We start from the raw sequence: 26,219 nt of genomic DNA on the forward strand, positions 1-26,219 counted from the left end.
ATAGGGAGAAATTGGCCAAAAGCAATTCTTAAATTTTCTCATTTTTTTCAGATGTTGAACTTAATCTTCAAGCAATTAGAAACGGAAGAGTAAAATTAAGGAAGTAAAAATAACAACTTTCTTAAACGAATTTCTCCAAATAAATTGCACAACTAGTCTCCCCTAGTGTAAAGCAACAATCGTTTTCATTCATCATAAACTCCAGTAAAACATAATAAGCGTTAAAATAATGTTTATCATAGGCATAATAATTAGCTTTTGAAGCCTTAAAGATGACATTTTAAGCATAATTAGTTCATTTTTTAAGGCTTTTGCTTTTGAAATATACAAAAATAAAATATCACTCTTTAGTTTCTAAATTTTTTAAGCAAATAAAGAAGAAAAGTTATTAAATTATTTTAAAAAAATTAGACGTTCAATTATTTGTAAAAACATGTCAAATTCAAATGCTTAGAAAAAATTATGTATTTTAGAATTTACAAAACATATTGATATAGAGATCTACAGGCGATTTTTCAATTGAAAATGGAAATTTTCAATTTTTTTAAATTTGAAAAATTTAAAAAAAAACAGTTATTAATAAAACATAATATTATTGTAGTAAAATATATGTTATAAATACATAAAATATGTAGTACAGATAATAAACATATCTAGTAGAGGAAAAAGTATTTTCGTCCTAAACTACTTTATGTGCTCAAATTTAAAACTTAAAATACATTCGAAACAAACCTAAAATTTAGTTAAAGTATTAATTTATTTTAGAAACAATTTTCTGAAAATTGAAGTTCTTTTTCATTAAAAAGAATGTCGAAATTTATGGTGTGAAATATCACATAGGTGAGTTTAAAAATTTCAAGTACAAATATGATTTTTTTTTAGATAGAATGATATATAAAATTTTAAACGTTTCCGGCGCGAATCATGATTAATTCTTTTTACATCAAAAATTTTATATACGAGATGACATTTCATAGCTATTTATTTTCTGAAATCGTAAAATAGAGAAGAAATTATATACTCTTTAGCATATCGTGTTTAATCTTGTTCCTCTTATCAATTTTACCACAGAACCTGTAAATAATAAAGAAAGACCTAGGAATGGGAAAGTCTAGACATAGAGAAGTGACAAAGCAATGAGATCGATTTCAGTACTAACTAGCAGCAGATTTAGAATTTACTTATTTTAACTTGACTAATGATTTCTTATAAAATATTTACGAAATCTTAAAATAATTATTTAACTAAATATTTGCTTAATTTTTTTATTTAAAACAAATGTTTGCGTAGCATCTAAGCGTTAAATTTGTAACACTATGTTGGTTTTTGAAATTTTTATAAATCCCAAAACTATAAAAAAAAAAAAAAAATAGTGTACAAAAAAATTCAAACAAAAACCAAAATTATTTTTGATTATTTCAAACTGATTCATAATTTCTTAGAAAATATTTACAAAATCTTAAAATAATTAAACTAAAAATTTTTATTAAAAACAGATGTTTGCGTAGCATCTAAACGTTAGATTTGTAACACTATGTAAGTTTTTAAAATTTTTATAAATCCTGAAACTATAAAAAGAAATTCAGTATGCAAAAAAAATTCCAACAAAAACCAGAATTACTGTTGAGATTTCCATTATTTCTAACTGATTTATAATTTCTTAGGAACAAATCTTAAAATAATTAAACTAAAAATTTTTAATAAAAACAAATGTTTGCGTAACTTCTAAAAGTTGAATTTGTAAATCTATGTATTTTTTTTAAAAATTTTTTTGAATCTTAAAACTATCATAAAAAAACTTTTGAGAATACAAAAAAAAATTCAAATAAAAACCGTAATTACTGTTGCGATTTTTATTATTTATATTTTTTTAGAAAATATTTTCAAAATCTTTTGTAACTAAATATTTATTTAAAAAAATTTTATTTACAACAAATGCTTGTGGTGTATCAAAATGTGAATTTTATATCAGTGAGTAAAAAGCACGAGCACAAAAAATATTTAAAAAATTTAATTAAACTTTTTTTTTATTTTTTATGAATCTTAAAACTATAAAAATACAGAAAACTGCTGAGAATACGGAAAAGAAAATTCAAATAAAACCAGACATTTGTTTGTGTTTTGAAAATTTTCGATAGCCTGAAATCCAAATCCATCCAATATCTGTTCCTCTTGACATTGTGTACATATATATTTATATAATAACAATAATACGTATGGTAAAAGCAAATATTTCTAATAAATAGACAGTATACATATATATGGAGATATTCAAACTAGCAATGAAAGAAACTGACCTAAAATATTATGTTAATCAATACATCCATAAAATTCTGGAGAAAGGAAAATTCCCTTTAATTTAGAATGATGGAATATTTGGTCAGAGATAAAAAATAGCTGTGGTTATAAACTTCCGTTCTTTGCAGCTATAACAATAAATAATATTTCATAGGTAGATAAAAGTATAGGTTGTACTATTGAGTGAAAGAAAGGAAACGTATAAATATGCTGTAAATGAGGTCATACTAATAAGGATGAAAGATACGACATGATGTGAGGCTGCGACAAAATGTCACAGGTGAGGAGAAATCTTGTATTAGAGCTTTCGATACACAAAAGAATATGAGCTGTAATTCATTTAGGGGGCCATTCCCACATGAAATATTACAATGTATTCCATTTATATTTTGAATTATTAATGATTCTTTTAATAACGATTACGATATTAAATATTTAAAATCACTATCAAAGTTTGATTTACTCGAAACTGTTACGATATGATCTTTTTAATCATACCTTACTGAGATATATTTCTGTAACTTAGATTTATTATTTGCTATTTAATGCTCAAGACAAAGATTCTAAGAACTGTAATGCTTCTGGCTCTATCTTGGTTTTGATAGCATCTGCACAGGGGTTCGACATTGACTGACCCATTTCATTTTCTTTCTGTTTCTCTCAGGTTTTAAAAATCTTTGCAAGTAAAAAAGTAGCCCATGACTTTTCTCCCAAGAGTTTTTTTTTAATTTCGGGGGGGGGGGGAGGTAGTAGGACGGTCCAAACCTCCCCTTCAATAATTTCGATTTGGCAAATACTTATATTAAAGGTTATATTTGTTAATCGCTATCCTTGGTGACTTCAGTATAAGAAGAAGACATGAAACAATAAAAGTAATTTGGAATATTAATGAAAGTTGAATAAAAACGGCCTTTTAAGGTAGTTAGATACTTTATTTACATCGCACTAGAGCTGCACAATGGGCTATCTGGTTAACATCCCTGAGGATGATCCGAAGACATGCCATCGAAATTTTGATCTTTTGCAGAGGGGATGGCTCCCCTGCTTTGGTAGCCCGACGACCTACACGCGAAGTCGAACACCTTATGGTAGAACAGTTTAACGAGGACCGGTACCGCCCACCTTCGGTTCCTACGACAGGCTGATGAAAGTAGTCACCCACCCGCTTTCTGACCGCAACAAGTCATGCTTGACTTCGGTGTTCCACTGGGAACAGTGGAACACCAATCAGTCCACTGCGGGACACGGACTTTTAAAAGAATCAATTTGTAAAAAATTGTTAAATTATAATAGTAAATGTGACTTGAATCTTCTTTGTCTAACAAATAATAAAACATCTCAATATTAAATTCTCTTTTTTATGTATATCAAATGTATAATATTTTAAAAGCAATAATCGATATCATATTGCATTTTAAACTGAGGAACTAATTGAAATAGAAATTTCTTAATTAACAGATTAAGTATGTTTTCCTAGTGTTTTTTTTAAATCAATCTTGTCATCAGTCTTACACAATGAAAAAAGACCACGGCCAGAAACTTAACTAAACTTATAAACTTAATAAGTCGTTTATTTTTTTGAGGGGTGGGAGGAAAAAATTGGATGAAATAAACGAACATATCACATTACGTTTTTTATTGCTTTAATTTCGTCTGTTAGTACTAAATATTTCTAACTGTGTGTTATTTTTTAATCATATAATTGTAATTGTAACGAGTTATGGCTAGCATTTCGATTACTCTAATCTAAAGCTCAGCTGTAAACATTGCCTCAAATAAATACCTAAATCTTTTACGATTTCCGTTTTTACTTACAAAATTTGTATTAAAACATTATTTTTATTCCTTTGCAGTTGCATTTACGCTAAAATAATGTAATTTAACTGACTAATGAATGTTTTATTATTTCAATAACGGTGTAAATCTCACAGACTTCAATATTTAAGACGCTTTAATATATTAAAAATATACAATATTTATTAGACATGCTTACTGGCAAAAAATTTGAAAAATAATTGCTTCTCTAATTTAGCATTACAAGTAATATACTTGATTATTATTTAAATACAAAACTGATATAACAATTTTTTAAAAAAAACTTTGAAGATACAATGCAAAATCAAAAACGGTCTACTCTGAATAACTTTTGATTTAATGATCGGATCTTTAAGTTCTAAAACTCAATCATAATGGTTCAAAAGGATGACATCAAGTATGCTAACTAATTAGAGCAGGCAATATTTTAAGTTTTAAAATCAGACTCAAATACGAGTGATTATTCAACGTATATATAAAAATACGACATTTTTAAAATTTGATTTCTCAGGAATTATTGGACCAATTTCACTCAAAATTTGTATTTTGCCTTCCAAAATTACGTTCCTTAAAATTATGCAAAAAATTGTATACCTTACAATTCAAAACTTTTTTGACTATTGTTGAATAAAATAATAAATATTTACTAAAAATTATTTTTGTACGGAATTTTATAATTGTGTGAAAAAAAATTTCAATTCACTTTAAAAGCTCTCGAGATATGACGAAATACGCAAATTTATATGATTGAACTTATATAAGCTGTTGATTTATATAACTGAACTTATATAAACTTTGAATCGATCTTCTGATCAGATTATTGGAACTATATTTCCCAGACCACGGCCACCCTCTATATTTTAGGGGTTCGTAATTCAAATCTACCTTAAAAAAGGTTTGCTTATTCAAAGAAAGTTCGTTTTAGCGTCTAATTTCTCAAAATAAAATATTGTCTGCACTAATTAATTAGCATATTTGAGATCACCCTATCATTATATTATAACTTATTCAGTCTGGTCCGTTTATTTATTTTTTGTGCAATGTACTCATTCAAATGAAGCCTCTGATATCTTGTTCTTTTGTTTTAGCATGGGCGTTATTTAGACATGGTCACAATTGATGCTCCTGAAAAAGCTACTGATAACAAAGAGAAAGATCTCCAGAATGATATCCAGAGTAAATCTAAGAAGAAAAAAGTGGTCATGGTAGGTGCTAGGATTCATCCAGGAGAAACACCGTCCTCTTATGTTTGCCAAGGTAAAGATAAAATTGTCTCATCCTTTTTTTATTTCAATTAAAATTATGGAGAAGAATTTTAATTTAACAAGTGCGTCAAATTAAATAAGAACAGAGTTTCTTAAACTGTGCCACTTTTTACATTTAAATTTTTATCGGCCACGGATCACTGACAAATACATTTGAAATATTTTAATGGAAAAATACAGTTATTCAGCTATTTATATCATTTTTTGATAATTATAAGCTTAGACTAAGAGGTTGGACAGCTCTAACGAGCAGGGCACATCGACCAGAGGTCTATTGTACCCAAACCTTAAATCATGAATCGCATGAAAGCCCTATAGCTGAAATAAAATTCAGCAGACACCTTACAGGAACATCTTGACGCAGGCATTGACGCAATGCTGCCCTAGATGCTCAAATCTTTTGCAAAATAGACCTCACAATCACAGAGTATGTGTCGTGATGTCTCTTCTTCAAGATGACAACCCCTACAAAGAGAATTGGATTCTATTCCCATTATGTATAGGTGTCTCCTGAGGATGCAGTGTCCAGTAAGAAGACCAATGATCTTCCTTAAACTGTTTCTATTAAGCTCTTTTTGACTTACACTAGGACAGTCTTTGATAATAATTGTGTAATAAATACTGAAAAATAATTGTTTTCGCATGGTCTGCAAGTGGTATGACTTGGAAAACCACTTGCTTAATTCCTACCACCTGCTCTCTAAATCATACCAACCTCAAAAATTATGAGAATTTAGGATTATTGAATAAGTACAATGTAAAAAAAAAATCCACATCAAATTACGGTATAAAGTACTATTACTTTAGACGCATCATCCGTAAAATCCATTTTTACCTTAAAATATTGCGCCGTAGTTTTTACAGTGATGTTTACTTATTAGAGTGATTCTACGGTAATTATTACTATAAAACTTATGGTATATCAGATTTTTTGTTCCGTAATTTCGATCGAATAGTTTCTCTGCATTGTAAACGCCCAACAAGAAGCGTGATTTTTGAGATATCGCTTTTAAATTTATAACGTTTCTCGTCGGTTTTTCTGGACTTACTATCAATAGGCAATGCATGGGCCGTACAGCACGTCTCCCTCGAGATCATTCATTTCGTTTGCTGCACTACTATCTCCCGGGCCGTGGATCTGACTTCTTTACTGCAGGTAGACGCATGGTGCTCCAAACCGCACAAAAGTGAATCGCAAAACTCTAACGTCTTGTTGCTATTGAATACCCATGACTTTCACCATGCTGGCTATCTCCACTAAACCGTCTTTGAAGATCACAGTAGTCAAATAATTGACAATTTCAACCACATCTTTATTGAAATAGGTGTGTTTTTGGAGAAAACTCCCAAATTGGTGAAGCAAGCTATTCGTAGCCTGATAACCTCCTGCGTCGTCCCTGAGCTCTCGACGACGCAGACTAGGACTGATCAAGACAAATTCAGGCCCAAGGCCCATCAAATTTTCTGGGCCCCTAACGAAATACTATTTTGAAATTAAGTTTCTGAAGAGTAGTCCTAGCATTAAAAAGAATCTGTTGCTGATGTGGGGTAACAAAAGGGGGGTATCTTCATTTCTAATTAGGGTGAACTGTATTATCGCTGGTAAGACCTAAATTTAGTTATTTTTCTAAATCTGGTAAATGCTAGCATATGAATACGACAAGAGAGAGAGAGAGCACCATTACAACCTTATGACAACTTGTTTATTGCTACTCTGACTGGTTACAAAACGGTACTGTAGATGGCGCTGGAGTAAAGATACAACAGAATCTATTGAAGAGAACCATTCTAAAAAATTTTGAAAGCAAAAAATTGAAGATCATTTTTCTAAGGTAAAGCTCTCGCTCTATATATTAAAGCAAAATATAAAACAACGAAACAATGTTTTGTCAAAATAAAAATAGTTTGGTGACCACAAACAATTGAAAATCAGTGATTTTTGCTAAAAGTCACTGATTAGTAGAATTATTTTTCACTGTAAGCTGTAATTATTTTTTTATTTAGTACTTAAACCAACACAAAGCTAGCCCATTTTTCATTAGATTTAACGATAAGTTCAGCATGTATACTAAGATATTAAGGTTATTAATTATAATTTTTATTAAAAGAATACACACAAAAAATATCCAAAAGGGGCCAAAATTATAGCTACTCATAGAAAATTAAAAACACATTTAAATAATTTATTTAAAGATATCACTTTTAAAAAATTAAAATTCATATTCAGTGCATTCACTTCAGCTGTTGACGTAAAACCTGCACCAATTCAAATTCAGCTGTACTTTCGAATTTGATTAGTGCAATGTTTACACGAGTTTGGTTTATCAAGATTTATAGAAAATTTGAAGAAGAAAAAAAAGTGAATTTTTTGAGAAAAACTGTTTCTTTCAGTATTTAAAAAAAATATTAATATTGTGGACTTTTTACTAATTTTTGAGGCCCCCTAAAAAAGTGTGGGCCCTAGGCCCGTGCCTATTGGGCCTAGGCGATAATCAGACCCTGGATGCAATGATCGCGTTTTTCAACTGAATCAAATAGTTTTGAGACAAAACGGCTTCGCCCACTCATACTCCATAGTAATCGATTTTTTTTTAGAATTTTTAGACTAGAAAACCCCTTTAAAAATAAAGTCCTTCTATTTTTTTTTTTTTTTAATTCATAATTTCCTTACCCCATTTTGTCAAATAAAGCGTATTTAGTTTCATGTCTTTAGTTCATTGTACATAGCCTATGTAAAATTGTATTTAAATTGAGACAGTACAGCTTAGCATAAAACAAAAATAGTATACTTCAAGTAAACTATTTCCTACAGTAAAATACAAAATACATGTCTGGATTTGAAGTGACTGGTAAAATAGATATTACTAGTCACTATTTAAAAATAAAGTTCTTCTATTTTTCTTTTATTTTTAAATTCATAATTTCCTTACCCCATTTTGTCAAATAAAGCGTATTTAGTTTCATGTCTTTAGTTCATTGTACATAGCCTATGTAAAATTGTATTTAAATTGAGACAGTACAGCTTAGCATAAAACAAAAATAGTATACTTCAAGTAAACTATTTCCTACAGTAAAATACAAAATACATGTCTGGATTTGAAGTGACTGGTAAAATAGATATTACTAGTCACTATTTAAAAATAAAGTTCTTCTATTTTTCTTTTATTTTTAAATTCATAATTTCCTTACCCCATTTTGTCAAATAAAGCGTATTTAGTTTCATGTCTTTAGTTCATTGTACATAGCCTATGTAAAATTGTATTTAAATTGAGACAGTACAGCTTAGCATAAAACAAAAATAGTTTACTTCAAGTAAACTATTTCCTACAGTAAAATACAAAATACATGTCTGGATTTGAAGTGACTGGTAAAATAGATATTACTAGTCACTATTTAAAAATAAAGTTCTTCTATTTTTCTTTTATTTTTAAATTCATAATTTCCTTACCCCATTTTGTCAAATAAGGCGTATTTAGTTTCATGTCAAATGTCTAATTATACGTAGCCTATGTAAAATTGTATTTAAATTGAGACAGTACAGCATAACATAAAACAAAAATAGCGTGCTTCAAGTTAACTATTTCCTACAGTAAAATACAAAATACATGTCTGGATTTGAAGTGACTAGTAAAATAGATATTACTAGTCACTATTAAGAAATAAAGTCCTTCTATTTTTCTTTTATTTTTAAATTCATAATTTCCTTACGCCATTTTGTCAAATAAAGCGTATTTAGTTTCATGTCAAATGTCTAATTACACATAGCCTATGTAAAATTGTATTTAAATTGAGACAGTACAGCATAACATAAAACAAAAATAGTGTACTTCAACTAAACTATTTCCTACAGTAAAATACAAAAAACATGTCTGGATTTGAAGTGACTAGTAAAATAGATATACGTACTTTTTCTGCTGACTTTGAAAGAGAAATCGGAAGAAAACTCAAAATGGATTTTTAAAAAAAAATCAAATAATATATATGCTTCTTCGAAGAAAAAAATGCTGATGGATCGCTTTAGGTGTTTCTTTTTCTAGAATAGAATTTTTCGAACAAAAGTTTTTCCAAAATGTTCATTTCTGGGATATATTTTTAAGTTAAGTTGCGCGGAAGAGGAAAAAAAAATAATTCTAAATTTATTATGTTAAAGCTGTAGTTATAAAAACTGGCAAATCCATTTTTGTTTTTCTTAAAAAATATCCCAATTTATTTATCGTTTCCTTTTGAACTCTCAAATATTAAGTAAGAAGAGAACTATTTTATAAAACCTTTTTAAAAATTTGAAGTCTAATTTTTTTTTACTTTATGCCAAAATAAAATAATTTTCGAAATCCTTAAAAAACATGCACTTTCAAACAAAAATAAAACTCTTACCGTGTGTGTTTTTTTCTGTATTTCATTTTAGCAATGAATAATAATAATAATCATTTATTGTAATGAATAATATTGATTTATTTCGTATTCAATAAATCAATATTATTTCTTCTGTGTTATATTTTGGTAATAAATAATAATAATAATAACTATTTTTCGTAACGAATAATATTGATTTATTTCGTAATGAATAATAGTATAGTTTACATGAGTTTTAAAAATATTTATGTAAACCTTTGAAAGAAAAGAATATCTTTTACGAAAAAACGATTATGAGAGGAAGAACAAAGCTACCACGAAACAATAAAAAAGATGAGAATATACCACTTCAAAAGTAATAAAAAAAGACAATGTTTAAGCGAAATTCACATTTTATACTTGATACATAACAGTGGGCATATAAAGGACATCGAAACTAGTACTTTCATCAAACCATTTAGCCATTTTAACATTTGACTGGATTAATCACCAAGAAATGTTGTTGTTGACGTATGCATGTTTAGGCAGAGGGGGTGCGATTGTTCCTGTTTTCCAGTGGCGCCATCTATGGCCAAGAATTCGACTTCGGGATGGACCCATTCATACATCCATTCATTCATTGTAATTTTGACCTGAATCAGAGAACGATCGATCTCCAATTCAGTACCCCCAGAGGTATTGATTTGTTAGGGAACATGGAGGACCTTTGCGACTCGACAGTTTTAACGTGCACCAGTCACTTTTCGGCCGGCGGGGTTCGAACAAACGAACTCTCGGACATGGCCCCAGCGCCCTACCGACCAAGCTATCCCGGCCCTATCACCAAGAAATGGGATAGGGAATTTTAAAAATATAAAAAGGATGAACATTAAGGAATGTACCAATTTTAAATGTGCTTAATTTGCATTTTAATTGTAAAACCAAAAAAATGCAGTAACCTTTCTAGTTTAGTTTATTAGAATTCCAGGTTAATTTGTTGGTCATTTAACACATTAAGTAATGTGATAGCCTATAGATTCAACCTGTGAGCCAATTTTTAACCAGCTTTGATATCAGCGCAACAGCTTCTATAATTCTCTGTTTTGATGCGGGTAGGTTAACAAGCATAGGAGACAAGCATACTTCGTTCCTTCACAAAACCACCAATTGCGGATTGAGATTAGGAGATCTCAGTGGCCAACAGAGCAAATTGCTATATTTTTTATATACGTCCTATATTTTAGCATAATTCTATTCTAATTGCATTAAGATAATTACTGCTGGAATTCTGAAATTGAATAATCTAGAAATTCCAGCCCTACATACTGTTACTTACGACTAATTACTAATGTGTGTAAGACTACACAGTCTTACAAACATTAGGCGACCCAGTTCTGAGTTTGAGATTGTTAATATTTAACTCCGTAGCCTTGTAATTTTGAATTCAACTCAGAAGGCCAAGGAACTCCTGGATCAAGCATTGGAACAAACTAGTTTTCGTGATAGAACTAACCCGAATTTGCGTTACATGGAGTGGAAAACCACGAAAACTACCCGCGGTTAGACCGACCGAAAGGGGATTCTAACCCATGATATGTTTACCACTGAGGATATTTTACGTCAGCACTGTTGTCAGTGCGTGCCGAATCTGGTTCACTATTTTTCTAAAAAAACTAATATATAATTGCTACTACATTTTATTTTATTTATTTCAAAATGGATGGAGCTACTACCTAACAGATTTATACCGGCATAAAACCTTCAGACGTTAAAAATATTTCATTCAATGAGACATTTAAAATATATTTAATTCAGTGTCTAGCAATAAATTACAAATTTTATTGTAAGCCATTTTTTACAGGCTGCTTTTTATATTTGAGTTATTTTCCTTATTTTGTATTTATTTTACGTCTAGACCAGTGGACTCTATAAACCAGTATAATCTAACAAAACTTTCGTTATGCATAGTATTTTTTTATTCGGCAAATTTCCTATTTTGTTACACTCAAAAAATAATACTTTTGAATAACGAATTGACCGTAGAAACTTTACGTAACAGAAGTTTTAATATTCAAAGTATATTTTTTATGGATGTAGATTTTCCTATTCTGTAGCACATAGAAAAACAATAATGAAAAACATTTACTGGTGAGTTTTTTTGTCTACCGGTTGCGTTTGTTAAATGAAATTCATAAGAACAATTCATTATTGAGGTTTGTTTACGTGTAACAAATAAGTTTGTTGCTTATAATAAAATCATATTTTTAATTATGACAAGCATTATTTGTTAATAATACTTGTCATCCATCTGTTTGTATTTATTCAATAAAATTTTCATTACTCACAACATTATTTTCATGAGCAACAAACTTCTTATTCTGCTGCACCTAAAATAGGGTAAACCAACCAGCGAAGGAACACTACCCAGTGAAGGAACATTTCACATATATTGATTAAAAATAAGAATTTGAAAGTTTTTCTTTAGATTGATTGGTAACAATAGCTTACTGCCGAACAATAGGAAGTCATCTAGCAATGTTTTGGATTACCTGGTCAAATAGACTTCTCTGGAAAAAGTTTTGAATTTGTTATTATCTCTGCAACACCTTGTTCCTTTAAAAAAAATTATAAGGTGAGTGTTTGTATTTATATGTTTGAAGTGGAATTAATTGCATGTAAAAGTTTTATTTTTCTCACTGTGAAAAGGAGAATTCAAAATATAGTTATTGAAGTTACGTTTTATTTTTTTAAGCATCATAGCATAATAAAGTACTGAGATAAGGAGGTGTTTATTCACTGGATCACCAAATGATGAAAAATCAGTGAAGGAACAAGTGTTCCTTTACTGTTTTTTTTTTCTAAGTTAATGAAAATAAAAGATAAACTTTAATTTTCTTGTACCTTTAGTGATGTTCCGCATCAAAAGTATGTTAAAAATACGAAAAACAACTTCTAAGCAGAGAGGGAACAGGCATGTTCCTTTACTGGGCATAGATTTCCCAGCATATGTTAATATGTTGACACTTAAATTTTCAATTCATGATTACAAAAAAAAGTTAACATTTTCCAAGTATTTATGTGTTTTAATTTCAAGAATAGGCTTGTTTTTAAATATTTCTATGGCTTATAAATTCATAAAGAGCATTAAAAAATAACCAAAATTAAGTGTTCCTTTACTGGGTGTTCATTCACTGGTAAGAGCTGTTCCTTCACTTGGTCTTCTTACTGCTTGTTATTTGAACCTCCAAAACTTTCAAACAATATTATGTAAGTTCTCTACAATTTTTTTACATAATTTGCAATTAGTAACAAATGTGTTGACACTGTCATTTGACTAAAATTACGAATTTTGAAATTAATATGATTTTTTTAAAAGGCAAGCGAAGCTTAAGTGTTCCTTCACTGGTTAGTTTACCTTACACACAATACTATGAAAAACAAAATTGTTATTTTATAAATTTCTTTAAACCAATTTATTTACAGTAAAGCGTTTAATAGATATGAATCTTCAGTAAACCAACTAATGCGAAAAATGTGATATTAACTTGTTTTAAAATTTCTAGGTATGATAAACTTTCTCCTAAGTTCCCATCCCGTAGCAGAAATTTTAAGAAAAAACGTCGTATTCAAATTTATTCCGATGTTAAATCCAGATGGAGTGTATGTAGGAAATTACAGGTAGCTAGCATGTACTTCTATTTTATTAAATTATTTGAAGCATTATATAGCAAACTATGCTAAGTCCAAGGTATAATTATCCCCCATGTTCATTTAGATTTTAGCTTATGAAACTAAATTGCTTATCTACGCTCAACTTTAGCTTGTTATGACAAACAGTTGAAAAAATAGTAGGAAAACATAATCACCATCTGTCCTAAAAATCAAACAAGCCCTATAGGAAGTCTTGATGACTTTCTCTGACGTCATAGCAAAACGTGACTATTTTTTTCCACTCTTTTCTCTTTAATGAATTACTCCATTTAAATCGGAGTGATGGATACTTTAGGGAATTTAAACATCTTGATTTCAGATAACAAAGTAGTGCTTCGATGCATAGTGCACCCAAAAGCAAAATAACTGCCGTCACATGCAAATGAATTTTTTGCCATCGAAAACAAATAATTATATTAAAAATCGTCGAAAATGATGTAATCAAAAAGGAATGGAAATCAATACAAACGAATCTTTTACCGACTGTTGAGACCACCTCAACAAATACTGTCCCCCTTACTGTAGAGAATAAAGTCAATAAAGTCCAACTTAAAGTTGCTACATTAATCACAAAAAATCAGCACATATTGTATCTATTTTAGAAAAAAAGCGTATTAATAATCTATATCTATTTATCTCTATATATGGAAAATATAATTCGACAACACTATTATACCTTTCAAAAAAAGGTTGAATTTAAAGTAGTCACTTTACTAGATTTGCAGAAATTACATTTAATAACTTATATAATCAGCACATTTTGTATCATTTTTAGAAAAAATCGTGTTATCAATCAATATCTATATATATGAAAAATATATTTCGACAACACTATTATATCTTTCAAAAAAGGTTGAATATAAAGTAGTCACTTTACTAGATTTGCAGAAATCACATTTAATAACTTATATAACTTATACGGATTTTTTCTCAAAATGTAAAACAATTGATGTGGTTAATTATTTTGGATTAAGTAATTTAATACTGTGATTTTGTCTGTCTTTTTTTCTTAGATTTTTTAATGTTTTTATTATTGTTAAATCTAAAACGCAGCCCGCTAAGTTTCTAAAATTCTGATTGGATGCTGGCCTTGTATTTATATGTTTCGAAGGACACTACAGTTTAGAGTAAACGTCCAAGATTAGTTTGTATGTGAAAAATAGATAAATATGATTTAAAATTTTGCCCTTTTCGTCTTTATGTCTTTGACAGCTGAGTTCGATCTGGAAGAAAGATGCATTTTATCCCTTTTATTCAGAATTTTTGTTAAACACATTTTTCATACTTTGTTTCATTATTTTGCATCGATTTAGATCAAAATAAACGAAAAATATTATATTCAGCCTTTTAATAATTTATGGTTATGAAACAGAGCATGAAACACAGGCGTCTTTTAAATATTCAAAACATATCTTACTTCTAAAATATAATTTTCACATTTGCACTTATTTAAATCTAAAACAAACAGTTAATCAGCATTGAAATTTCTTTAATTTACAAAATCAAATTATTGAATATAAATAAAAAAAAATTCAAGCTATTTTTGGGGGGAGGGGGGATTTTATGTTTTAGTACAAATATGATTCCGATAATCTAACATAGTTTTTTGCTATTATTAGACTGTTTCTTATAATTAAAAATACAAAAATATATTTTAGCTTGTAATTAGAGCGTCAGGAAAAAATGCGCAAAAAGGACACCTGTGTCCCATCTGCTTGAAAGGGATAAGAGTAAACAGAACTTCATCTGAAAGAGTGACTTCTTGTTTCGAAAGCAGCTTCGATGTAAGGGTTTTTAAAAAAGCTTCACTTTAAGATATCAAGAATTAACATTACAATCCATGATAATAAACTGAGAGTTAAAAAATAGTGTTTGGGGAACATTAAAAAAACACTTTTAAAAAACTTTTTTTAAGATTTGTAGCCTCGGTGTAGTTTGGTATACACCGCATAATTGCTTTTGATATTCCTTTCTCTGCTTTAGGACATGCATATTGGGACAAGACTTGAATCGATGCTGGCAAGAAAAATCCATCCACGCTTATCCAACTTTAGCAGCCGTGAAAAATATAGGAGAATCTCTATCATCTGAAAAAGTATTTTTAAATATTTCTTATCAGCTAATACTTTAAGTTTATTCTCTTGTGAGCCCTAACTACTCTATGGTGAAAACCGATATTTCAATTTACATAGAGAAACATAAAATACTAATTTTTCAATACAATTTATAATATTTGAATTTTACAATAATACTCATATCTTGCTCAGTTTTTAGCAATTTTTTTTTTAACTTTACTCCAACAATTTTGTAATTAATTTTAAATTTCGCCACAAACTTAGTCTAATTTCATTGAATATTGATGAAGTTATAGCAAAAAATAAAGTAAGGTGAAAAATTTTTATTTTTTAAATAAATGTCCGTATCTCTATAAATATTTACTCAAGCCTTACGAAACTTTATGCAGTTATTAAAAATAGCAACTAAAGTAATCGATACAAGTTACAAATTTTTTGCTTTTATTTCCTGGTACAGGGTGTTCAAAAATATTTGTTTTCTCTCACAATTGAAAGCTATTGCTAACAAGGGAAACTAGGGAAGTTTGACTCGCCAATTTCGAAATAAACTAGTGGGGTGTATGCCTTATGAGGAATAATTTTAGGGGGCAACATTCGTTTCGGCCCATAGAAGGTCCTGTGAGAGATAAAAAATAATTCAATATATAGAAAAATCGGTATTTTATTACTTCAATGCAGACTATTAGTTATTGTAATTATCTCATACTCCAATTAATATTGTGGTACTCTTACGTACTATGTAATGCATATTTATTGTCAAAATTGATTTCGAAAATTTTATATATCTGTAGTTTTTCAGAAAACCCTGTTAGGTTAATTTTGAAAAAAAATTTACATTAAATTTTTTTAATTTTTTTTTTTCAAATAATTTGCCAAATTAATTGGAGTATGTAATTGCAAATCAATTAATTAATTAATAAATCATTAATAATTAATTAACCAATTAATTACAAATTAATTTGAGTATGAGACAATTACAATAACTAATAGTCTGCATTGAAGTAATAAAATACCGATTTTTCTAAATATTGAATTATTTTTTATCTCTCATAGGACCTTCTATGGGCCGAAACGAATGTTGCCTCCTAAAATTATTCCTCATAAGGCATACATCCCATTAGTTTATTTCGAAATTGGCGAGTCACACTTCCCTAGTTTCCCTTGTAAGTATGAAAATTCGCATGAACTTAACACCTCTGAAGTTACAAAAAAAGTCCTTTAAATATTTCTAGAGAAATTTAAAAAAATTTCAAAAACTGAAAGTGTCTCTTCCATTATTGTAGGGTAGTGTATATGCACAAGTGCATCTATCTTTATCGAAAATAGAAGTGATAAGGCGGGATTCAATAGGATATACTGTAATCATCACTCATAATTCATATTTCTAAAATCCTTATTAAATTGAAATAAAAAATATATAGAAATTAGGCAACGCAATTTCAAGCGAGAAAAAAAACGAAAATTTTATCGAAAGCCAAATTTTCATGAAGAAAAAAGGTTAGATTAAAAACATCAAAAGTCAGTTTTATTGCCGGATGGTTTTTTTTCCTAGTTGTTTCTAATGGTCGCTTACTTTTAATTCCTTCCAGCAATCAAAAATTTTTCGATTTTTTTTTCTTTAAATCTCGTCTTTGTTACTTTCGTCCGATTTTCACTTTGCTCTCGTCTTTTCAGCATTTGAGAAGTCATCACCTTTATTGTAAACAAGGGTGGTGATTACGGAACACTCTGACTAAGTATTGCTTTTTTCACACCGTTACGTGACGTAACGTTATACAAGAAACAATATTTCTGCTAAAAACAATAAAAATGTATTGCATTCAAAGAACAGATATCCATTTATCTTTTTATCTAGGAAAAAGAAATAGATATGTATTTGGACTTACATGCTCATACGGGTCAGCTTGGATCTTTCGTCTACGGAAACAGTTACAGTGATGTGTATCGCTTACAGAGACACACGCTCTTTCCAAAACATCTCAGTTACTGTGCTCAAGATTTCTCCTTAGAACATACAGTCTACAATAAAGATAGAAACAAATCAGGTACCTCCAGAAGGTAAAACATTCTCTGATATTTCTAGTTTTTTTAAAAATTGTAGAGTTTTTTAAAATTTTATTTAAAATCTAGTCAAACCCCAGTTTAACGTATCCCTATTTACAGAATTTTGTAATTTTATGAAGTTAGGGAAGTAGAACAATGAATAGCAACTCAGACACGGAAGTCAATGATAATGAATCTTCAGTGAAAACTGTTACTTTTTCCGATGCTTTGCACAGTTTGGAAACAATGAAAACTTACCTAATGCAGTAAATGAAGGAATATTTTCTTCTCTTCATGACCTTGAAAAAGAACTTTTTTAAAGTAAGAAATCGAGGAAATAAGCAAACCTTACTCACGAAATGTTTTAAAATTTCAAATTAATCAACCGTTGTCATCCGCCGTGTTTTAGGTTCCTGAATAAAAAGTGTAAGATTTCTATTTATTTTGTGTATTTGCTTATTTGAGATATTTGGATATTCCATAAGGTTAATCAATTTTTTTTTTTAATTTTGCCCCCGATATTACGAATTATCCTCGATTTAACGAATAATTTTTTTGGTTCCTATGAATTCCTTAAATCGGAGTCCAACTGTAATTCTCCAATTTAGATGATGAAGCCAGTATATTTTAGAGGTGGAGTGACTTGCTTTAAGTGAAGTAAGTTTAAGATATAGTAGCCCTGTAATTGTTTTAAAAAAAGTAGAGTTTTTAAAAAAAACATGGATCTTTAGTTTTACGTTACATGTTTTAAACTAAACTAGGAGGCTCCGCCCCCTGCTCACCAACCCCCGAGAATTGCTACGCAATCCTGTAGTTCACGCCGTGAACCAAGGCTCGCTGCGCTCGCTTACCAATGAACACAATGTTCTAGCACAAAGACATAGTATATTATCATCAAAGACATAGTATTTTATCATCAAAAACATAGTAGTGTACTTATGTAGAAGAATTCTATCAATGTTCTTATTGGCTTTTAAAAAAGTATATTAGCTATTTACATTGTACATGGTGAAAAAATCAAAGTATTAGCTAAATGAGAAACATATTAGCAAAATAAATTATCAAATATTGCAGTTACTCACCAAAATTCAACTAAATGTGTATAATAAATTGGTTAATGCTAGAAATTCTGAAAGTTTTAGAAAAAAATTTTATTATTTAAAAATATAAACTTTAAACCCTAACTTTTCCTTGTGAGATAATAACCCTCAAAAAGTCTTTCATTTTCAAGAACACAAAAATTTGTTTTATCGCCAAATGAAATATTTTTTTGTGATCAGCATTATTGAAATCAATTTCTATATTAATTAACATTTGTGATAAAGTACATAGCATTTTAGAACTATATAAGGATGTTTTACATACAATAAATTAAAATGCATGGCTGTTAGCATTACCCGAGAAATACCCCGTGGAGGTCGCCATGCTGCATTTCTAATCGGGGAGTTTTGATTTTGGCAGTTCCCCTTGCCTACTGCCAATAGAAGTTTCAATTAAATTATTTCCAAAAAACATTTTTTTCTGCAAAGCTCTAAGAAATTAACACTAAGCATTTAGAATTTCTTTGAAAACATAATTATAGATTTGGCATCTTGGAGCAATTACTGAAAAGCTGACAGGCTAACATAAAGTTGTCCATGACTAAAAACTTGTTTAGTCAATACTAAACTGATTTTCTCAAAAGTCTGACCTTACGACTTATTTATAGTCATGGAGAAGGCCAGCCTAATTAATTCCTAATTTAGTTTAAATTTAATATTATCATGTTTTTAGGGCATGAATCTGAATTGAACAACTTGATAATGCTCACTCTGGTTATTGTTTCCGCTTTTAAAAGCGCTATATGTTGAGCCAGTTTAAATTAAATATTATCATGTTTTTAGGGCATGAATCTGAATTGAACAACCTGATAATGCTCACTCTGGTTATTGTTTCCGTTTTTAAAAGCGCTATATGTTGAGCCAGTTTAAATTAAATATTATCATGTTTTTAGGGCATGAATCTGAATTGAACAACCTGATAATGCTCATTCTGGTTATTGTTTCCGTTTTTAAAAGCGCTATATGTTGAGCCACCTCATGTGACATTTGCCATGTGACACTTTTAGCAGCAATCATTGGTCGATTTTCGAACGTTGCCATTCGGGGAGTTGTAATGAGGCTTTTTTTTGGTGCCGTGTAAGAGAAATATGTATATAGATTTTAATTGTGTATTATTAAGTTAATTTTTATTATCCTTATAGCTCATAATGTATAAATTTCTTTCTGAAATATCTACAAGCAACAAACATGCTAACTTTAACAAATTTTATTGGATTTCCTTCAAAACTGTGCAACTTAAATTATATTGATGTAGTTTCCACTGAAGGCAAAGAATTTGTTTAAAAAATCCTTGAGACACTCTGAAAAAAAAACTAAATTTCGGGATTTAACGTTAATAATATACAATAAATACACTCAAATACATTGAAGCATTTCTAGGCGAATTGAAAGAAACTCGAAGGAATTACTGAGTATGCTGGTTTTAAAACACATTTTTAAAAAAATAGTACCAAATTTACCATCTTAAAATTTAAGTTGTGTTATAAGGATGATTATATTTTAATTTTTAAATATGGGTGAACTGTATTAAGTGATTTTATTATGTCTAATTTCTATCAACTTTCCTTTCTGTTAAGCCCACTTCGAATTTGCCTTATTGTTTTCTCTGGGCTGCACTAAGTATTGTTATCTAACTAATTTTATTAAGAATATAATTACTATTTTACTAATATAATAATAATATTCTAATTTATATTAAGAATATAATATAATGTACATATTATGAATTCTAAATTGATGATTCTTTCGTTACATTGCATTGTAAAAATAACTTTACTGACTCTTACGTTTCTCTTATTTTATTGGAATTAAAATTTTCTTGCTACTGAAAACAAAATATGGTGGCAGCTGCTTTACGCCAAATAATTTAAAAAAATAATCTTGGGCTAATGGAACACCTAGTGCAGCACCACTTTGATGTAAAATAATTGCCACCAATTTTCTTGTTAAGATACACACTATGTTTTACGGTGTATTTTTTCCTCTCTGTGATTTTTATTTTTTTTAGCAGTACTTTGTTAAAATCCTTCGATCTTAAAGTCTTATTTATGAATTGAAAGAAAAAAAAAGAAAACGAATATTTCCAAATTGAAGATATTTCTATTGGCTTACAATATTTTTACAGGAAAATAATTAATTTACACAAGTATAAAAAAAAGTGGCTGGGTGGCGCAGTTGGTTTGTCGTCGGCCTTCTGAGCCCAAGTTTGCGGGTTCGATCCCCGGCCCAGACACCGGATTTTCAGGATGCAGAAAATCCTCAGCGGCCATGTCGTATGATTATGCGGCATGTAAAGATCCCTGGAGTGCCTTATTGGCTATTGGCATTTCCGGCAAAAATTAAAATTCCTAGTGCACTTTAGCATCCAAATAGAGTCTCGGTGCTGCCATCTAGTGTGGCAGAAACTAGACGTCCAAATTAACATGGCCAACGGTATCTCACCCATTGTGGTGGTCCTGAAAGAGTGGATACCACTTCTGGAGAACGCACTAGGTCTGCTTATCGGCAAGACCGATTGTGCACCTCATTGGAAATAAAAAAAAAAGTATAAAAAAATATAAAAAGTATAAAAATAGTTTTTTTTTGGATGTGTGTTTTAAGTATTCAAAAGATTGAACATTAAAGTAGTGTGTTTTTTTTAAAACAATAAAAAAAAATTTGGCGAACTAAAGGGCCGATTTTTTGAATGCCAGAAGTGTTTAAAAATCATGTTTCTAAAACGTCTTTTGTTAGAGTATAAGATATGAGATTTTTTTGTTTTTTAGTTCAATTATTTCAAGGAGAAATATTTCAAAATAACTATTTATCCTTTAATTGTTTATTCCTTTCATGTCAAATCCAAATGCATTAGTTGAGGAACTATTACTCTGTTTTCGTTTCAACTTTAATTGCCTTATTTGCATCACTTAAAAAACTGTAAAGTATTACTTATTTTTCTGTAATGTTTTAATGTAAACATATTAACAAATCCCTGCAGGTTTTATCGATTCGTTTTTCTCAGCGCTTCCTTTAATTTATTCCATTCATGTTACCAAAAACCACACAAAAGAAATGAAAGTAACTTAAAACTTAATTTCTGAAATTGAATGTGATATAATACACTTAAAATGCAAATTACAATATTTAAGATTTTTTTTCTATTTGAATGTTTGGTAAAGACGATTAATAAGCCACGTTACTTTTAGAGAACTGATTTTTAATTCCTTTTTTAATGCATTAATTATTAAATCTAAACAAGCTTCAAAACAACTTACCACAAAAATTAATTCAAGGAAAAATGCATTGGATTAGAAAAAAATGTTTACAATATTAAAATATCTGGAAGCGTTGTTTTATTGTATTATTTTATTAAAGTATCTGGAATTATTTAGCGAGTTTTGCATTTGGAAATTAAAAAAATTTTAATCATTTTTTTAAAGTTACATAAAATTTAAAATAGCAAAATAAGAAACATTATAATTACTAATTGGTGGGGCGGGATAGCCTGGTTGGCAGGGCACTGGGCCCATGTCCAAGAGGACTTGGGTTCGATCCCCGTCGGCCGAAGAAGATGTAGTAAATGATGACTGATGCACGTTGAATCTGTCGAGTCACAAAGTCCTCCATGTTCCCATAAATCTTACCTCTGGGGGTACTGAGCCAGGAGTTTCCTTGTCTTCTGGATAGGTTCAAAATTACAAGGCTACGGAATTGAACATTAGTAGTCGTAAACCCAAAATTGGGTCGGCTGTTCAACGACTGTTATAATAAAGAAAAAACTTTAAAAAATACTAATTGGCAAGCCGTGATGTCTCAGGGAATAGAGCATTCGCCTTCCAATGAGGTAAACGGGGTTTGAATCCTGACGATGTCTGGTCGACACGAATCCGCATCCAGCTTGCACCAGCCACAGTTCTGACGTGAAATATCCTCAGTGGTAGCCGGATCATGGGTTAGAGTCCATTTGCAGTCAGGAAGTTCTCGTAGTCTTCCTCCCCATGAAACGCAAATACTGGTTAGTTCCCTCCAAATGTCCTCCATGAAAGCAAATTTCTCCCAATACTTGATCCAGGAGTTCCCTTGTCTTTTGGATTGGGTTCAAAATTACCAGGCTACGTAGTTAAACATTAGTAGTCGAAAACCCAAAAATTGGGTCGGCTGTTCAATGATGGTTATAAAATAAAATTAAAAAAATTAATTGATTTTTATTATTATAACTTGGCGCAGAATTTAGTTTATAAAAAAATGAGAATTATATTCATATAAAGCTGTTTTAAAGTCAATTGAAAAAGGATAAAAATTTATACTGTTGACTCAAAGTGACCCTCACGTGATGCTATTTTGACGCTGTGATTTTTTTATAAAACTGAAATGGCTTAAAAACTTACTGTAAACTCGTTTTCGTTGAACTTACAAAAAATGTAGTTTCATCAAAAATTTTCATTTGCAAAAACGCTTTGTTTAATTAAATGTATTTAATAAAACAATTAAAAAAATGATTTAGCAGTTAATGTTAATGAAGTGGAAAAAGAAAATAGTTACATTTATGTGAAGTAAAGTGTAAAAGTGAATGAGATAATTAGCTATTTAAATAATATTAATTAAATGAAATATTCTGATTGAAATAATTATGTAATTAAATAATACTAATTAAATATATTAAAACAATTACATTAATTATATTATTAAGTCGTGGTTGTTGACGTATGTCTGTTTAGGCAGAAGGGTGCGATTGTTCTTGTTTTCCAGTGGCGCCATCTGTGACCAAGAATTCGACTTCTACCACACCATACGTTGCACCCGTTTATAGGGCGGACCCATTCATTCATCCACATTCTGATTCAGGTCATCATAATTTTGACCTGAATCAGAGAACGATCGATCTCCAATCCAGTACCCCCAGAGGTTTTGATTTGTTATGGGAACATGGAGGACTTTTGCTACTCGACAGATTTAACGTGCATCAGTCACTTTACTCCACGGGGAGTCTTCGGCAGGCGGGGTTCGAACCCACGAGCTCTCGGACATGGGCCCAGCGCCCTACCATACTATCCCGGCCTATTAAGTCATTAATACTAATAAATTAAATTATTAGGTAGTTAAATAATACTGATAAAAGAAATTACATTAAAAATTAATTATATTAATAATTATATTAAGTAATATTACTAAATAGTAATTACATCAAACGTTTTAAATGAAATGATTTACGTTGCTTTTAATGCTTAACTGATTCTTAGGTCACAGGGAAAGTTAGTATCGATCTAGGAAACTTCTTCGCTGTTACGAGAAGAGTTCAAATACCCCCAAAAACATACATTTTGAGATTTTCCTCATAAAAATACTTTATTATCAAAAGAAAAAGGGATAAAATTTAATATGTCATTATTTCATCACATGTATACTTGAAACCATTTTCATACTTTAACTTATTTTTACTTTTCCGGAACAGATTGCACGGTTAAAAGTGTTAAGATAGATAAGAGATCGTATTTCTATACACTGTTTAAAATATCTCAATTTTAATTGTGTTACAATTGCGGTATATACTAGGCATTTAACATATTTTGCTCCGTGTTTACATGTTAAACACATAAAAATAAATATTTATATCAGTAACAACTTAGCTGCCACAACATTCCAAAATGAAAATAAAATAAAATAGTTCCAATACTCAATTCAAAAGTTAACATTGTCCTAGAAATGACTTAATACTCTTTGAATTCAAATAAAATAGCAAATGGTAAATGTCACAACCATTAAGTTTCAACTCAAATCATTTTATATACAGAAAAAAAAAAGAATCAAAAACGAGCTTCAGAGATATGAACGAAAAATCATACCGAAGAATGATTTAAGTATGACGAGGCAGTATTTTCATCCCCCCCCACATCCTCCTTCTTGTATCCCGTTTTGTAAGCGTTTTTGTTTTGACAGCTATATTACCCTTCACATACAGCCTTTCTGGAAAAATTGAGCTGGAAGCTGGAAAGATCTACTAGAGAGAGAAGGAAAAAAACGGCAATCTCAGCCTCTTCTTTTGTTTTCAATAAAGATAGGAACAAAAATATAACTATGGCATCATATGTCCCCCTTGATTCGTTTCGGAATATCGTCTAACATTAGGCGGTCGCCAAAGATAAGCGCTCGAAGCAAATTTAGTATCTTATTACTTATGTTCGCTTCTTTTTGAGTTACGAAGCGAAAGGGGTATTTTTTTTTTCGGTAAAGTTTTTATTTTTTACCATATGAGGAATACAGTCTTCTTTTCTTACGTATTTTTTTATGAAAAAAAAATACTCCATTTATTTTCAAAAAAGTTTCAAAAGATAGTGTGCATAATCGCAAATACGTTTTTTCCCCCTTTTTTTTAACCTTTTTATGAAACTTTAAACCTAGCAGAGAAACAAAAAAAAAATATTTAGATTTGAAGAAAAAATCCTTTTTTTTTCCTTTTGCTTTATATCTCATTATAAAGTGCAAAAAAGTAAAATATAGATAGTTATTTTTAATTAATAATCCAAATTAATTCACGGATATCATTTTGAAAAAGAATTGTAGCTCTGCATTCAGTTAATTCGATACAGTGATAGCAATATATTTTATTTGGTAATATTTTATTTTATAACCGCCGTTGGAAAGCCGACCCAACTTTTTTAATTTACAATTACTAATGTTCAACTCCGCAAGCCTTGTAATTTTGAATTCAAACCAGAAGACAAGGGAACTCCTGGATCAATTAATGGAAGAAATTTGTCTTCGCGGAGGACTTTCTGATGGAATGCATTTGTGTTACATGGAGAGGAAAACCACGAAAATCTCCCACGGTTAGCCTGGCGGCAAGAGGACTCCAATTCACCATCTACCGTCCTCTACTGAGGAAATTTTACGTCAACCTGTGGCAGGTGCGAGCTGGATGCGGAATTTATATTGACCAGCCATTGCTGGGATTCGAAGCCGGTTTACCTCATTGGAAAGCGAATGCTCTAACATCTGAACCACTATTTGGTATTTTTATTAGAAAGAGTGATTAGCAATAAATTTAAATATCATATAAGTAACATTCTAAGCATTGTCGTAGGTCAAAAAAGTTTTCAATGTTCGCTTTTGTCATGTCACATTATGATATCACTCAGGCATTAACACAAGGAGCAGACCGGTCTGTGTAGGGGACAGGAAACTGTCCTTGCAGCAGAAAGGTCCTGGGTTCGAATCCCGGACAAGGCATGGATGTTTCTTTCTCTCTCTCTCTCTCTCTCTCTCTGTGTTCTATGTCCTTTCTCCTTTGTGTGTGAGTGTGACCCACCCTATAAACGGGTTGTGGCTATGTGAATGGCGTGCAGAAGTCGAATTTCTGACCATAGGTTGCACCACTGAAAAACAGGAACAATCGCACTCCCACTGCCTAAACAGGCATACGACAAAAAAAATTAACACAAGGAGATATTTAGTGTCGCAGTGACGACAGGGTGTGAAGAAAATGTGACATGTGAACATACCATGTCACAGCATGACGTCACTGCGATATTGAATGTCTCATTATGGTCTCATATTAACGTCTGGGTTAAGTCAAAATGTGACGTTACACGGGCAGACATTGA

At 30.2% G+C, this 26,219-nt stretch overlaps 1 protein-coding gene across 1 annotated transcript in view; it reads left to right on the forward strand.

Moving 5' to 3' along the window:
* LOC122269131 (cytosolic carboxypeptidase 6-like) overlaps positions 1-26,219 on the forward strand; it is a 553,508-nt gene that overhangs the window by 499,909 nt on the left and 27,380 nt on the right. The window contains exons 6-9 of the mRNA XM_043040819.3: positions 5,202-5,370; positions 13,274-13,388; positions 15,405-15,516; positions 17,352-17,554. Coding sequence (XP_042896753.2) covers positions 5,202-5,370; positions 13,274-13,388; positions 15,405-15,516; positions 17,352-17,554 — 599 coding nt within the window. The remainder of the gene's footprint in view (positions 1-5,201; positions 5,371-13,273; positions 13,389-15,404; positions 15,517-17,351; positions 17,555-26,219) is intronic.

The sequence above is a fragment of the Parasteatoda tepidariorum genome, chromosome 7, assembly GCF_982258835.1.
Source record: "Parasteatoda tepidariorum strain Cologne lab strain chromosome 7, Ptep-v5.0, whole genome shotgun sequence".
NCBI lineage: Eukaryota > Metazoa > Arthropoda > Arachnida > Araneae > Theridiidae > Parasteatoda > Parasteatoda tepidariorum.